Source organism: Orycteropus afer, unplaced genomic scaffold (assembly GCF_000298275.1).
Source record: "Orycteropus afer afer isolate SDZICR_OR568_19922 unplaced genomic scaffold, OryAfe1.0 scaffold00123, whole genome shotgun sequence".
Classification (NCBI taxonomy): domain Eukaryota; kingdom Metazoa; phylum Chordata; class Mammalia; order Tubulidentata; family Orycteropodidae; genus Orycteropus; species Orycteropus afer.
Window position 1 is genome coordinate 5,341,280 of NW_006921710.1, and position 13,551 is coordinate 5,354,830.

Below are 13,551 nucleotides of genomic sequence, written 5' to 3' on the forward strand. Positions count from 1 at the left end.
GCCCTAGAACACAGAACTCCATGAGCTCCAACCTTGCTTAGCAGCCTGAGCAGAGGGTCCCAGGGCTGAAGGGCATGGGGGTCCAGGGCTCAGTGGTTAGGGAAGGAGCACTGCATAGTATGCCTCCAGCAGGAGCGGCCTAGGACAAGGGGGCCAGGGCAAGAAGGCCTGGAGTGTGGCCAATTCTGCAGCTTCCCCTCCAGATGGGGATTCCACAGGCTTCTGCACATCCCAGAAGCCAGGGGTAGGTGGCTTCTCTCCCAAACCTGGACCTCTTGCCACCAGGCTACTTTGAGTCTTGGAGTTCCTTGGCTTTCTGTAGGATCTGGCAGACATCTGTGATGGGGTAATCCTAGACACAGGAAAGGCCAACAAGATGCCTCTGAAGTCAACGCATCCTTTGCCACCTCTGCCACACCCAAGCCCTTTCCATTGGGATGTCACTATGCTGGACCCTGGGCCTCAAGAGCAGGACACCAGACACACTACATCCTTCCCAAAGCCCTGCATGGAACTAACACCACACCCACTTTAGCACTAACCTAACCAACTCACCTGGTACTACCCAAAGGGTCTCATAGTATCTTCCTTAGAGCCAGGCCCCATCCTGCCTCACTTCACCCCATTCTCTGCCCCTGCACCCTTAGCGCCATTCATAACAAGCCTAGTCCTGTGCCAGACACTGTCCACGATTAGCTCACTGAATTATTTCAACAGCCCTATGAGGGAGTTACTGTGACTATGCCATTTTACAGAACTACTCATAAAGCTATTGAAAACCAACCCTAGTCAGGTGTTGATGAAGAAACAGCCCTAGAAAGGTTGTCACTTATCTCAGGTCACACAAATAGTACAACAGAACAAAGACCTTAACTCAAAGCTGTCTGACCCTTTAGCCCATGTTCTTAACCACTATGCCCCACACCTTCCTTCTCAAAGCCTTCCCTCTTGGTGTCTAAACATCATTACAAATGAAAATCATCACATAGTGAGGGGCCACTGTATCCCAGATACATTTAATTTATATAGAACACTTGGTTTAGAGAGGTCAAGTCATTCACTCAAAGCCATGCAACACTCAAGGTCCCTGGCAGAGCTGGGATTCAAACCCAGATCTGCCCCTGGGGTCTGGACTCTACCCCTGCTACACACTCCTCGCTCCTGTTCCTGACCTCAACCTGTCACAACAGCTGCATGAGCTGAGTGCCTGGTACATATCTGCTTCATAATAAAAACGAAACTAGCCCCTCCAAACTCCCATTACCTGCAGGAGCCGCATGTTTCCGGTAAAGTCCCCTTCCAGCAACTGCTCCCGGATCAGTCTAAGAAAAATAAGCAGTAAAAGTGCTGGAACCCTGGGCCACTCTTGACTACAGGCCCAGCCGGGTCCCTTCCTTCTCCTCCTTCACCACCCACAGCGAGTTTGATGTGAAGCTCTCCCGAGAACTCCACAGATTCACTCCAGCCGTAAGAGAGCAGCCCTCTGCCCACCTTTCAAGGGGCTGAGTGAGGATCACCCCCTCTGATTCATCCCAAGGATAAATTTATCCTTTTGAGCTATCCAAAGGACGGTCAAGTGAGCAGATGCTGGGTCACAGCCACACTCACATGAGCATGGAGCAGCAGACGAGGAGGAGGAAGTCAAAACGGTTGTCATCAGCGAAGAGCGAGTCCCAGATACGGATAACATCAGGCAACAAGAACTCCTGGGACAGCAGCAGTGTCAGCCAACGGAAGGCAAAGAACTGGGGCTTGATGTTCTGCTCTTGCTGGAGAAAGAGGGGTGTAATACGCATGTTGGCGGCTGTCAAGGAGTACTTTGTAGCCCACTAGAAATGAACTCAGATGACCACGAACAGCAGGGACCAGGATCTAACATCAAGAATCCAGCCCATCAGGACATAGTGAAAGCCAAAATCATATGGGGGGATGGCCACTGAGCTTTGATTGGTTAAAGGGGGTACCTGCTGCTTGGTGTGAACAAATGTTGTTCAGATCTCCCATTTTTCAAGAGATGCCAGAAACGCAGATATTCTATAAATGCTTCAGATACATAACTGATGACTCAAAAGTCTTTAAAAATATTGTGCAGTTTGTAAGCTTGCATTGATGGACCGAGAGTGACCAAGCACTTAATATAGGCCTGCCTATGCTCAGCACACTATATGTATTTTCTCTTTTTTAGTCCACACAACAACCCCACGAGGCAATTACCCTACTTTAGAGATAAGCCACAGTAAAAGTTTATTGAAAAAACAAGTTATAAAACAGTATAACATGATTCTGTAATTACTTTTGAAATAAACAAGAATGGTACTATAAAATTTTTTTTTTAGTTTTTAAAAACAAGTCTATACTTCCTACCCTCAGAGGACTACTAATAGGCTTAATTGACTTAGTGTACGGTACATGCCCTGCAGGGGCCCTGGTGGCAAAGAGGTTAAGCATTCAGCTGATAAACAGAAAGATCAGTAGTTTAAACCCACTAGCTACTTTGTGGGAGAAAGATGTGGCACCATGCTTCTGTAAAGCCTTAGAAATCCTATTGGCAGTTCTACTCTGTTTTATATGGTCTGTACAAGTGGGAAGTGAGTTGATGACAATGAGGTAAGTCCCCCACACTACACCTGCACCCAATGGCCACTAGGTAACTCTTTTTCAATTTTCCCCTCCAATTTTATCCTGCTAGCTTCCTACCATCTGCTGCCAAGGTCACCTGGTCCATCCGCAGCATGTGGTTCAACAATGCCAGCAGCAGCAGCCATTTTTAATCCTCAGGCTCAAGCCAAATCTTACCCTGGGCCTGAGATGCTCAGGAAGCCTGTGGTTTCTGCCCCTTTCTGTCTGTCAACCCTGCACGTGTGGTCCTGGGGGTCCTCACCAGTTTCAGGTAGAGCCCGACGTCCTTCTCCTTCAGGGTGGAATATACCTTTTCCATCTTATATGTGATGCCACACTGGGAGTCATCCAGGCTCTTGATGAAGTTGTCCCGAATCTCAGCCATGAGGTTGGTGAAGCAGAAAAAGGTGTCTGCCTCAGCGTGCTCTGGGGGAGACAGGCAGCGTTGGGCAGAGGCAAGGGAAGCGGTGCCCCGTGTCCCACCCATCTCCAACTGATGACCGATCATCCCCCTCATCCCTGAGCCTGACCAAGCTGCCCCCACCCTGTGGTCACGCTTAGTCCTTCCTCTGTCCTTGACCACTCTCTACCCCAAGACTAAAGCCATTGCCTGTCTTCTCACACCCTCTGGAATTCTGGACACTCACCTAGCAATGCATTACACACTCTACCAAGACATTTTCCAAATCATTACTTAATCCTATCTATCATTCAACTTTCTGTGTACACATCTGTCTCCTTACAAGACTTTATGTTACAAATAACAAGAGATCAGTAAACACCCAACATTGTAAAAAGTCAGAGACATAAAGGCTCTTAGGGATGATCCCGGGCAACCCCTTCATCTGCCGGAAGAAAACAAAGACCCGGAGAGACGAAGCGAGCAGCATTCGCCTGGCTCTCCTCAGCCCATCATTCTAGGGAGCCAGCAAAGTGAGGTACGGACAGCCAAGAACCCTTTTACCTTTCCACTCGCTGTTGGGGTCTGTGGCAAAGGTATAGTAGAGGGGTCCCACAATCTCATTCATGCCCTGCACATAAGCGATGCCGGGGTTGAGCTTGGCATAGATGAACAGGATCCGTTCCACCACCTCCCAGTGGGCCTCACAGCCATTGGGCAGTACCTCATACTCATTCAGGGATGAAGGTACAGTGGTCTTGTGTGGGGAGCTCATCTGAGGAAGAAGAGGAGGGGCTGTTAGGAAAGTGTGGGTGTTACCAATAATGCATCCTTATCCAAAATGTTTACCACTCACACTTAGCTTTCAGCTTACAGGAAATACAGTGAACAGAAGAACATGTCAAAAAATGCCACTACAAGAAGGAAACAGTGAGCCAAATCCAGAATGTAGGACAGTTTACAGGGCAATTGGACTAAAATCTAATTTATGGTGCCAAACACCAAAATAGCGGTTTCCTCTGAGACAAGGAGTAGTGGATGGGAAGCAGCATGTAGGAGCTTTCTGGATAACGGAAATGATCTGTTTCTTGATCTGGTTGGTCATTATGTAAGAGTAGTATACATGAGAAAAATTAATTTTGTTGTATACTTAAGAATTGTGTACAGATTGTATATAATGGCCTAAGTGTTCACTTATACTGGGTAGTGGAGCTCTGGTGGCATAGTGCCTAAGGCACTTGACTGCTAACTGGAGGGCTGGCGGTTCAAACCCACCTTGGAAGGAAGGTTGGGCAATCTACTTCCATAGTGGTACTGCCTCGGAAACCCAAGGAGGGGTCACTGTGAGTCGGGTCCAACTCGACAGCACATAACAACATTAAGAATTGTGCATTTTACTGCACACAAGTTATACTTCAATTTAAGTAAAAAAAAAACCAAAAAACTTTGTTAAAAACAGATAACTGATTTTCTAAACAAGCGAAAGTTATAGGGAAAAAAAATAGAAGCCTGTGCCAGATCAAGGGACTAAAGAAACCTGACATCTCAATGCAACATACAAAAAGTGACCGGATCCGGGTTTAAAAGTGAAACAATAAAAGATATTCTTGAGACAATTAAAAAAATTGGGACATGGACTGGCTATCAAGTGATACTAAGGAATTACTGTTAATTTTAGATGTGAGAGTGGTAAGTAGGAGGATGTTCTTATTCTCAGGTAATGACTGCTAAAGCATTTGGGGCTGAAGGGTCAGAATATCTGCAGCTTACTCTCTGTGGCTGTAACACACACACAGTAAAACCATACACAAATTGGCAACAATTGCTGAATCTAGGTGGAAAGTGTACAGATACGCATCGTACTGTTCTTTCAACTTTTCAGAATGTTTAAAATTTTTCATAAAGAAAACGTTGAAAGATAAATAAAAAGATAGTGATATTCCTAACACCAAATGTCGATCATAACCCTTCAAGTTTTATAAAGGTTAAGATGCCTGTCTTCACCCTAGACCAACTCAGTCAGAAACCTACCATCACCACCGCCACAAAAAATAAATAAAAATGAACTATTGCCATCCAGTCCACTCTGACTCACAGCCACCCTAAAGGACAGTGCCCTATGAGGTCTCCAAGGCTGTATCTTTATGGAAGTAGCCTGTTACATCTTTCTCCCTCAAAGCAGCTGGTGGTTTTGAACTTTAATTAACAGCCCAGCCTTTCACTATTGTAGCATCAGGGCACCTTATCAGAAGCCCCAGGCTAGTACCTATCTGGTGAAATGAGTCCCCTTAGGTGGTCTTGGTTCTTCAGGAAAAACAACAGATTTTTCTCCCAAGCCCTGAGGAGTTACCTTTGCCCTAGTTTTCTACCCTCCCAGAGGGTTGGTGGCATGGTGCCTAAGACATTTGACTGCTAACCAGAAGGCTAGCAGTTCAAATCCACCAACCACCCCTCAGAAGGAAGACTGGACAATCTACTTCTGTAGAGATACCACCTCAGACACCCAAGGAGTCGCTACGAGTCAAGACGGCAGTGAGTTTGGTTTTCTGAGGTTTTTTTTAAGTACCAAAATACTTGATACTTTTTTTCTGGCCCTGGGCAACAGCCCACCCAGTGATTAGCACACCCGTTCTAGGGATTAGTAAATATACCAAATATCCTATGCAAATGAGGTATCTGTGGACTACAGAGAGGGGACTGGTCAACTGGTATGCCCCCCTTCCTGCCCCTAGGGCTGTGCCTTAAAATTGACTAGAAGTTGTGTATATATGCAGCCTTTCCCACACAGAAGAAATAGCCAAAAGCAGAAAGAAGAGAGAAGCAGCAGAGAAAAAAGAGGCAAGGAATCTCCTAGAAAAACTATAACACAAGTTGTTGTTGTTGTTGTTGTTATGTGCCGTGGAGTCAGCCCTGACTCATAGCGACCCCTCCTTGGGTTTCTGAGGCAGTATCACTACGGAAGTAGGATTGCCCAACCTTCCTTCCGAGATAACACAAGTTAGAGGCTGTTAACACTGAAGATAGGTCAGGCCTAGGAGGGGTCCTGAAGCAGAGCTGATGGTGACAGACAGCAGGGCTGAGAGGAGCCTGCCCTCGGGAAGTCTGCCTCCCAGGGCCAAGAGGAAGCCTGCACAGCCACAACCATCTTCATCTCATCTTCACTTCAAGTCCAGAAGCACCACTCCTCCCGGCTCACTCACTGTAACACAGGGCCTGACACCCAGCAGGAACACAATGCGTGTTTATGACTTTCAGAAAGAGCTTCAGAAGGGGATCTGGCAAACCCAAAGTTGCTTTTGAGCAACTGTTTGGGGCAGATGGTCATGGACTTGATGCCCCTACGGCCAGTGTGCCAACGGAGGGGGCAGGAAGGGAAAGGCTGTCCCCAAATACCCTAGGGCTCCCAGGCTGACTCTCACATTTGTGACTCCACTCCGGTTCCGGGCCACTGTCTGGGATTTTAGTGTTGTCTGTTCTACTCGTTTACGGAGTGTCTCAAATTCATTCTGTGGGTCCAGGATAAGGAGACAGGGGTACTCAGTAGCTCTCTGAAAGAAAGATATGTCTGGACACAGCCTCCTGTGAGAAGCGAAAAAGAGAAAGTACCAATATTCAGCATAGAGGTTTTAGCTGTTCCATCAGCACCCTGTTGCCAGGAGGCCCCAAGCACCCTAAAAGGCATTTTTCAAAAATCAGTTAACATTTTATCTAAAAAACAACGTATTTTTTTAAAACAAAAAGCAATATAGTCATTGTATATAAATATATACCCACTTAAGAGACTGTAGGAACCCTTGTGGCGCAGTGGCTAAAGCACTCAGCTGCTAACCAAAAAGTTGGTGATTCAGACCCATGAGCTACTTGGCAGAATAAAGATGTGGCAGACTACTTCCATAAAGATTTACAGCCTTGGAAACTCTATGGGGCAGTTCTACTCTGTCCTATAGGGTTGCTATGAGTCAGAATCAACTCCACAGCAATGGGTTCTTGGTTTTAAGAGACTTCACTGCGTTGAATAATTGTCCCCAACATTCATGTTTACCAGAAACTATGAATGCAACCTTATTTAGCAACAAGGTCTTTAGAGATATAAATCAAGTTAAAATGGGGTCAGATTGAATTTGGCTGGTGCCTAATCCAATATGACTAGTGTCTTTAAAAGAAAGAGGGAAACTTGGACACAGACCCACAGAGGGAAGACAGACATGCAATTATGGAAGCAGAGATCGGAGTTATGCTGCCACAAGTCAAGGAATGCCAGATGCTGCCAGCAACCACCAAAGGCGGAAGAAGCAAGGAAGGATTTTTCCCTAGAGCCTTCTGTGGCAGCACGGCCCTGCCAACACCTTCACTCAGTACCTCTAGTCCCCAGAACAGTGAGAGAATAAGCTTCTGTTGATGAAACCACCCCGTTTGTGGTAATTTTCCAGGACAGCCCCAGGAAACTAATCCAGGTATAAAGGAGAGGCTGGCAGTACAACACAGAAGCCCACTCACTCATTTCACCTGCCAGCCCCATTTCTCGGCCCATCATCCACGGGGCCTGGACCCAACGGCCAGACAGATACACACCCTGTGGGTCTGGGCTGGAAAATCAAAGGGCAGAGCTGGGAAAACTCCCAGAAGTCCTATAGCCAGCTACCTGCCCCCCAGGGAGCCATTTACCGGACATCTTTGTCAATCTGCAGCAGCACCTCATTGTCCTTGAAGTATGTGTTCCACCGGCTGTCGGGGTTGGGGTTGAGTGGCTGTGGGAAGAAAAGCAGTGATTCTGTCCTGGGCCCAGCTGGGGCCCCAGGGAATACAGTGGCCACTCAACAGTAGCTTTCTACTATAATCCCACCCATGACCCAGCTATGGCACTATGAAAACCTGGAACTATTCAGAAAAGGAAGTTTATATATATGCCTTCCTGTAGCCTCCCAAATCACATTCATACTCCACAGCCAGCCCATTAGTCAGTTTCATTTATCCCCACTTGGCAGGGACTGTTTTCTGGCCACTACTGTAGCTCCGTTGTTGCTGTGCGCCATAAAATCAGCTCAGACTCACAGCAGCCCTTATGACAGAACACTTCCCCATAGGTCTCCTCGGCTATAATCTCTAAAGGAATAGATCACCAGGTTTTCCTTCTGCAGAGCCACTAAGTGTCTGAACTGTCAATCTTTTGGTTAGCAACTAAGCACTTAACCAGTGCACCACCAGAGCTCCCTGCTCCATGTAACAGGTGCTCACTAAGTGTTTGTTGAGTTAATGAATGAATATTACAACTTCTCTGTTGCTGTCAAGTCATTTCCAACTCATAGCAACCCTATGAGACTGAGTAGGACTGCCCCATAGGGTTTCCAATGCTATAGAAGCAGACTGCCACATCTTTCTCCTATAGAGCAGTTGGTGGGTTTGAATAGCCAACCTTTCAGACAGCAGTCAAGCGCTTAACTGCTATACCACCAGGGCTCCTTATTGTAACATTAGGTCTCTTCAAGTCTAATTTGCTAATGTTTCAAATTGCCAATCACAATAGGTCCAATTCATCGCCACTTCCTCACCTAAGAAGCACATAGGGAGGAGCCTGATATCTGCAGGTAGAACAGGGCTTCCTCCAGGCCCCAGAGAGTGCATCCTTACACCTTTCCCTGCCCTGATCTTCTTCAACTATAAAATCACAGTACCTTCTTTAAAGGACTGGGATGAGGATTAAAGGAGAAAATGCATGCAAAGACTTGGCACAGTGCTGTACACACAGTGCTCCACGAATGCTGGCTACCATTATGTTACTGACCGGACCCAGGGCACCCACAATTTACCCAGGCCTCGGAAGGAGAGAACAGAGACAAAGGTCTTCAGGGGCTGAAAAGCCAAATGCAGAAAAGAGGTACTAATGGTTCTAGTGGGGCCTAAAGCCCAGCTGTATCTATCAGCAGGGTTGGGAGGACCTGGCCTGCTCCAAACCCCTACCCCATGTCCTCCGTCCCCACTGCTAACTCCCACTCACGTGATCTTCAAAGGTCACATCCTCTCTGGACACTCCCATGTTGGCCTTGGCAATGCCAGGCTGGATAATCATTTCCCTCAGGAACTGAGAATACAGCTCCCTGCAGGAGAGAAGAGGGAGAGAGGATGATTCCCAAAGGTTCTGCCTGGTAGCCCAAAGAAGTCATAGGAGGCAGGATGGTCTCAACACCTCTTAATCTGTCTAATGCAAAGGCCCCATCACCACCCTTTCACCCTTTACCTCTGCTTGGCCAAGATGGAGGTCCATGAAGCTCTCTCCAAGGGAAGGTAGTTCAAGAGAATCTGCACAAAGGGAGAGAGGTAAGGCTCCAGTGACTCCCCCACCCCAATCCTGGACATGGGATGGAGGCTGACAGTCTTCGAGAAGAATGTCTACTAAAACTCGGAGAAGACGAGATGGGCTCAGATCCAGGAACATGGGTATGAATCAGGGGCAGCCTCCCCTTCCCTCCCACTGCCTCCTTTCTCCCAAACCAGCCCTTCCCTCTGCTTTGCCTCACACACTTTACCACATGGTAACACATATCTGTGTTCAAAGGAACTGGAAACCAGGACATTGGGCTTTAGCCCTCTTCTCAGCTAATGGCTTTGGGCAAACAAAGCCTTGTTTTGTCCCACTAAGTATCACTTCCGCTGCACTGCATGGACTAGGAAGCAGAGGGTTTCACTAGCATTAGAAAGGACCCCAAGGTGATCCTAAAAGGGATGCCAAAAGAAAGAAAAAAACCTGAACTGTCCAGAAAAGCACCCTCAGGCAAGCAAGGGAAGACACAGGACAGGAAGACGGGCCCAGGGTTGAGGACAGCCCATGCAGAAACCCAGGGACTTAGCAGAGCAGAAGCTCCATCCCAGGCACACCCACCTTCCAGCAGAGGCACCGCAGTCCGCCCTCACAGGGTATGCCTGTGGACACAGCAGGCAAAGGTCACACCCCAGGCCAGAGTCCCAAAACCCCTAGTCCTCCACATCAGGAGCCAGCTGGCAGGAAGTAGGGTGGGCAAAAGATACTTCAAGAATCATTTTTCTACCAAAGAGACTACTAGACTGGATGCTAAGATAGATTTAATTTCTCTCCATGGCCCCAGTCCCCAGCCCAGACCTCCCTTTGCCTGGAATGGGACTTTAAGGATAAGAGCATTTCATCCTTTTCATCCTGGGTATTTCCTCCTTAGAGCAACCTTTTACCAACTACCATCTCCCCCAGTCAAAGTCAGATTCCCCTGTAGTGAACACTAATGGCTCTACGACTTCCCCTGAATTCGTAGCATCTATCATAATTGGTAGAATTTGTATATTTATTTAATGTCTATACTCCTACTACTAAGTCTTCCAAAATCAGGAAGCACATTTGTCTTATATTCCCAGTGCCTAGCACAAGGTACAACACACAGAAGGTATTCCATAGACAAACTTCTCCTACAATATTCTCAGAAATCTCACAGTAACCGTTACTACGGTATCCTGGGTCCTGTGAATATGAGCTAAAGCCTCACCTCAGAATCTGCATAGAGATAAAGGGGTACCTCACAAACTCCTTGGTGGCAAAGCTACAGGGGCAGAGCAGTGACAAGAAGCTACACAAAACACCTTGGGAAGATCTCAACAAGAGGGATTGACACAGTGGGCTCCAACATAGCAATGATTGTGAGGATGATGCAGGACCGGGAGTGTTTTGTTCTGTTATATACTGGGTCTCTAAGAGTCAGACCTGACTCGATGGCACCTAACAATAAGTACTTCTAAAGACAGGTAAAAAGAGGATTATCTCTGTGCTGGAAGGTCAACCATACCAGGGAGAGCAAAGTCAAACATTACTGAAGTTCAGCTCCTTAAAGTCAGGGCCCCAAAGCTGGATTTTCACCATTAACCAAAGTTCACTGTCGCCTCAGTCTTCTTGGACTCCAAGCTAGGGAGAAAACCAGGAACTACTCTGGGGCTAACCGAATTCTGTCACACAGGAAGCCAACTGAGAAATGAAGACAGGACTCGTGCAGGCTCAAAAAGTCTCCTCCCCACTCATCCTCAGTCTCAGTCTTCTCAAGTTACTCTCAGGATCCTGGCACCTCCCTGTTTGAGGCCTACAGGCATATGAACCACAGGCCCCTGGGCTCAGGGAAGTCACTGATTCAGCTCTACATAATCTAGACAAGACAACATGAGTTCCCAAATAGTCGGGCCGGCCCCCAGAAGTGACCAGGTGTGACAATGGGCACACTCCCTTCCATCCCAGCCACAATGCTGTCCTAGAGGAACCTTGAAAACAGAGTTGCCTCTTACCACTAAAACTGAGTTCCCGAAGCTTTTCCAACACAATCGTGGGCTCCTTCAGGACATCTTGGAAATCTGCAATCCTAGAAAGGAAGGAGGTAAGGAAATGAAACACATCTAATCCCCAAAGTGATAGGCTTAGTGCCCAAGCCCAAGTGAAGGCCACAGTTTCCTCACATCACAAGTTTCCGACCTGCCCCTCTCTCCCCATTCAGTACATAAAGATGGTGAAGCTTTATGTATGGTGAGTCAAAGTCCTAACCAAGGCAGCTTTTGGGCACTATAAATGATATTCTCAGTATCATTTCTTCCTTTAAACTCAGAGGCATAGAATGTCAGTGAAGGAACTTCAGAAATATTCTTCTGCAAAAGTTCTCAAGTGAACAACATACAATTAGACATATTCTGATATTTAGAGACCTGGCATTATCAGTTACTTCCTGCTAGCCAGCCCAGCCCACAGCACTACACACATGAACTCAAAGAACCCTAGGAACCAGGAGTAATTTGATCTGCAGATAACAGACCTTTGTCATCTGCACTCAGCTTTCCATGCTCAAAAATACAACCATTATTAAGACTTCTGAAGCTGCTTCAAGGAGCCCTGGTGGCAGTGGTTAAAGTGTTCATTTGCTAACCAGAAAGTCAGCAGTTCTACCCCATTAGCCACTCTGGGAGAAATGTGGCAGTCTGTTTCCATAAAGATTTACAGCCTTGGAAACCCTATGGAACAGTTCTGCGCTGTCCTATAGGGTCACTATGAGTTGGCATGGACTAGGCAGCAGTGAAGGAGCTCTGGTAGTGTGGTTCCTAAGGCATGTGACTGCTAACCAGAAGGCTGGCAGTTCAAACCCACCAGCCACTCCTCGGAAGGAAGGTTGGGCAACCTAATTCTGTAGTGATACTGCCTCAGAAACCCAAGGAGGGGTCGCTATGAGTTGGGTCCGACTGGACACCACATAACAACAACAGGCAGCAGTGGGTTTTCTGTTTGGAGGTGCCGCAGGCAAGGGCAAAGATGTTAAAAACCAAGTCCTGGAGGCAAACTTAAGTGTGAGCATGTTTAGCTAATGCTACAGGATGGGGGAAGGAGGCAAGCTGGAGTATCTAGGTTCTCTCGTACTTCCAGTAAGAAAGGAGCAAGAGGAAAAGGGAGAATTTGCAAAGAGGAGAGTACTGAGGCAAGGAACTAACAAGAGACAAAGAGGAGGGGTGTGGATCAAGGGCCCAAAGCAAGACCTGTATAAGGGAAAGGAGGACTCCAGGAGCCCAGAGTCAAGGAGAAAGGGCGACACTAGGAGCAGGAGAGGTGCCTCCCCCCGCCACCCCTTCAGGCCCGCCCACATGCGGTGAGGCTCCCGAGTCCCACTCTCAGGAGATTCCTGGTTCCTGGCTGCACACGCGCTTCCCACTCTGTGAGGCTGAGGAACAGCCTGGTCGGGAGTGATCTGGAAAGGACGGCCTCTGCAGCCCCTTACCGGCTCTTGTGCAGACTCGACATGGTGTTGACTTCCGGATCTCCCCGCAGATGCCGTAGCCGCCACCGCCCACCCAGGCACGCGGGGCGTTCTATAAAAGCCTCCGGCCGGAAACGCAATCACCCGCGCCCTTGTTCCGCCCCGCTCACGTGCCGACTCCTCCCCCCGCTTCCGCAGCCAGACGAAGTGGGCGGGACACAGATGGTGAGCGTGATGCCCTGCTCCCCTGCTGCGCGGACCTTCTTGTATCTGGCACCCCAAGTGTAAAGGTGTGGCCGAATGTAAAAGGAATGTGCTTTGTAAAATTTTACCCCAATCGCAATCAAAAGTTAAAAAAAAAAAATGCAGACGAGACCCGGCCTAGACAGTGTGCTTTAGGGCTATTATTCCTTGCGCTTCCCTGGGCCTCAGTGCCTACTTAATAAACCTGCCACTCTGTGCTTTTCCTTACACACACTTCAGCCTCACCTGTAATTAACTATTGCTTGGTTGATAGTCCCCCTTGTGACTGCAGGCCTCACGCTATTTGTTCATTGCTGAATTCTCAAGGCCTGTAGCAGTGACACACACCGAGTGGCGGTTCAATAAGTAGTGGCTGGAGGAGAAGGGTTATAATTCAGTGATTCCTTGACTTTTAGATTTTTTATAATTTTACCATAACTTCTGAGCAAAAAAGGAAAAGGCATTTGGCAGCCTCACACTGATTTTCTTTACAAATACGTGTGCATATGTGCATAATTGTCCTTATTTTCAAATTTCTCCACATCAATA

General features: G+C 47.6%; 1 protein-coding gene across 1 annotated transcript; it reads right to left on the bottom strand.

The window, feature by feature from the left end:
- Positions 1 to 286: 286 nt before the first annotated feature.
- On the bottom strand, positions 287 to 12,803 carry TBC1D13 (TBC1 domain family member 13). Its single transcript, XM_007944252.2, has 12 exons — positions 12,781 to 12,803; positions 11,312 to 11,385; positions 9,897 to 9,937; positions 9,255 to 9,316; positions 9,015 to 9,114; positions 7,685 to 7,767; positions 6,439 to 6,598; positions 3,584 to 3,794; positions 2,882 to 3,045; positions 1,609 to 1,769; positions 1,265 to 1,322; positions 287 to 352 (listed from the first exon to the last, which is right to left on the bottom strand). Exons 1-12 carry the CDS (start codon positions 12,801 to 12,803, stop codon positions 287 to 289), a joined length of 1,203 nt encoding a protein of 400 aa, XP_007942443.1.
- Positions 12,804 to 13,551: the final 748 nt, after the last annotated feature.

Excerpts from the sequence above, each read along its gene's own strand:
- TBC1D13 (XM_007944252.2), bottom strand. The coding sequence starts at position 12,803 with ATGTCGAGTCTGCACAAGAGCCG. Across the intron at positions 9,938-11,311 it reads TCGGGAACTCAGTTTTAGTG|GCATACCCTGTGAGGGCGGA; the intron begins GTAAGAGGCAAC and ends CTGTGTCCACAG. Across the intron at positions 6,599-7,684 it reads CAGATTGACAAAGATGTCCG|GAGGCTGTGTCCAGACATAT; the intron begins GTAAATGGCTCC and ends CGCTTCTCACAG.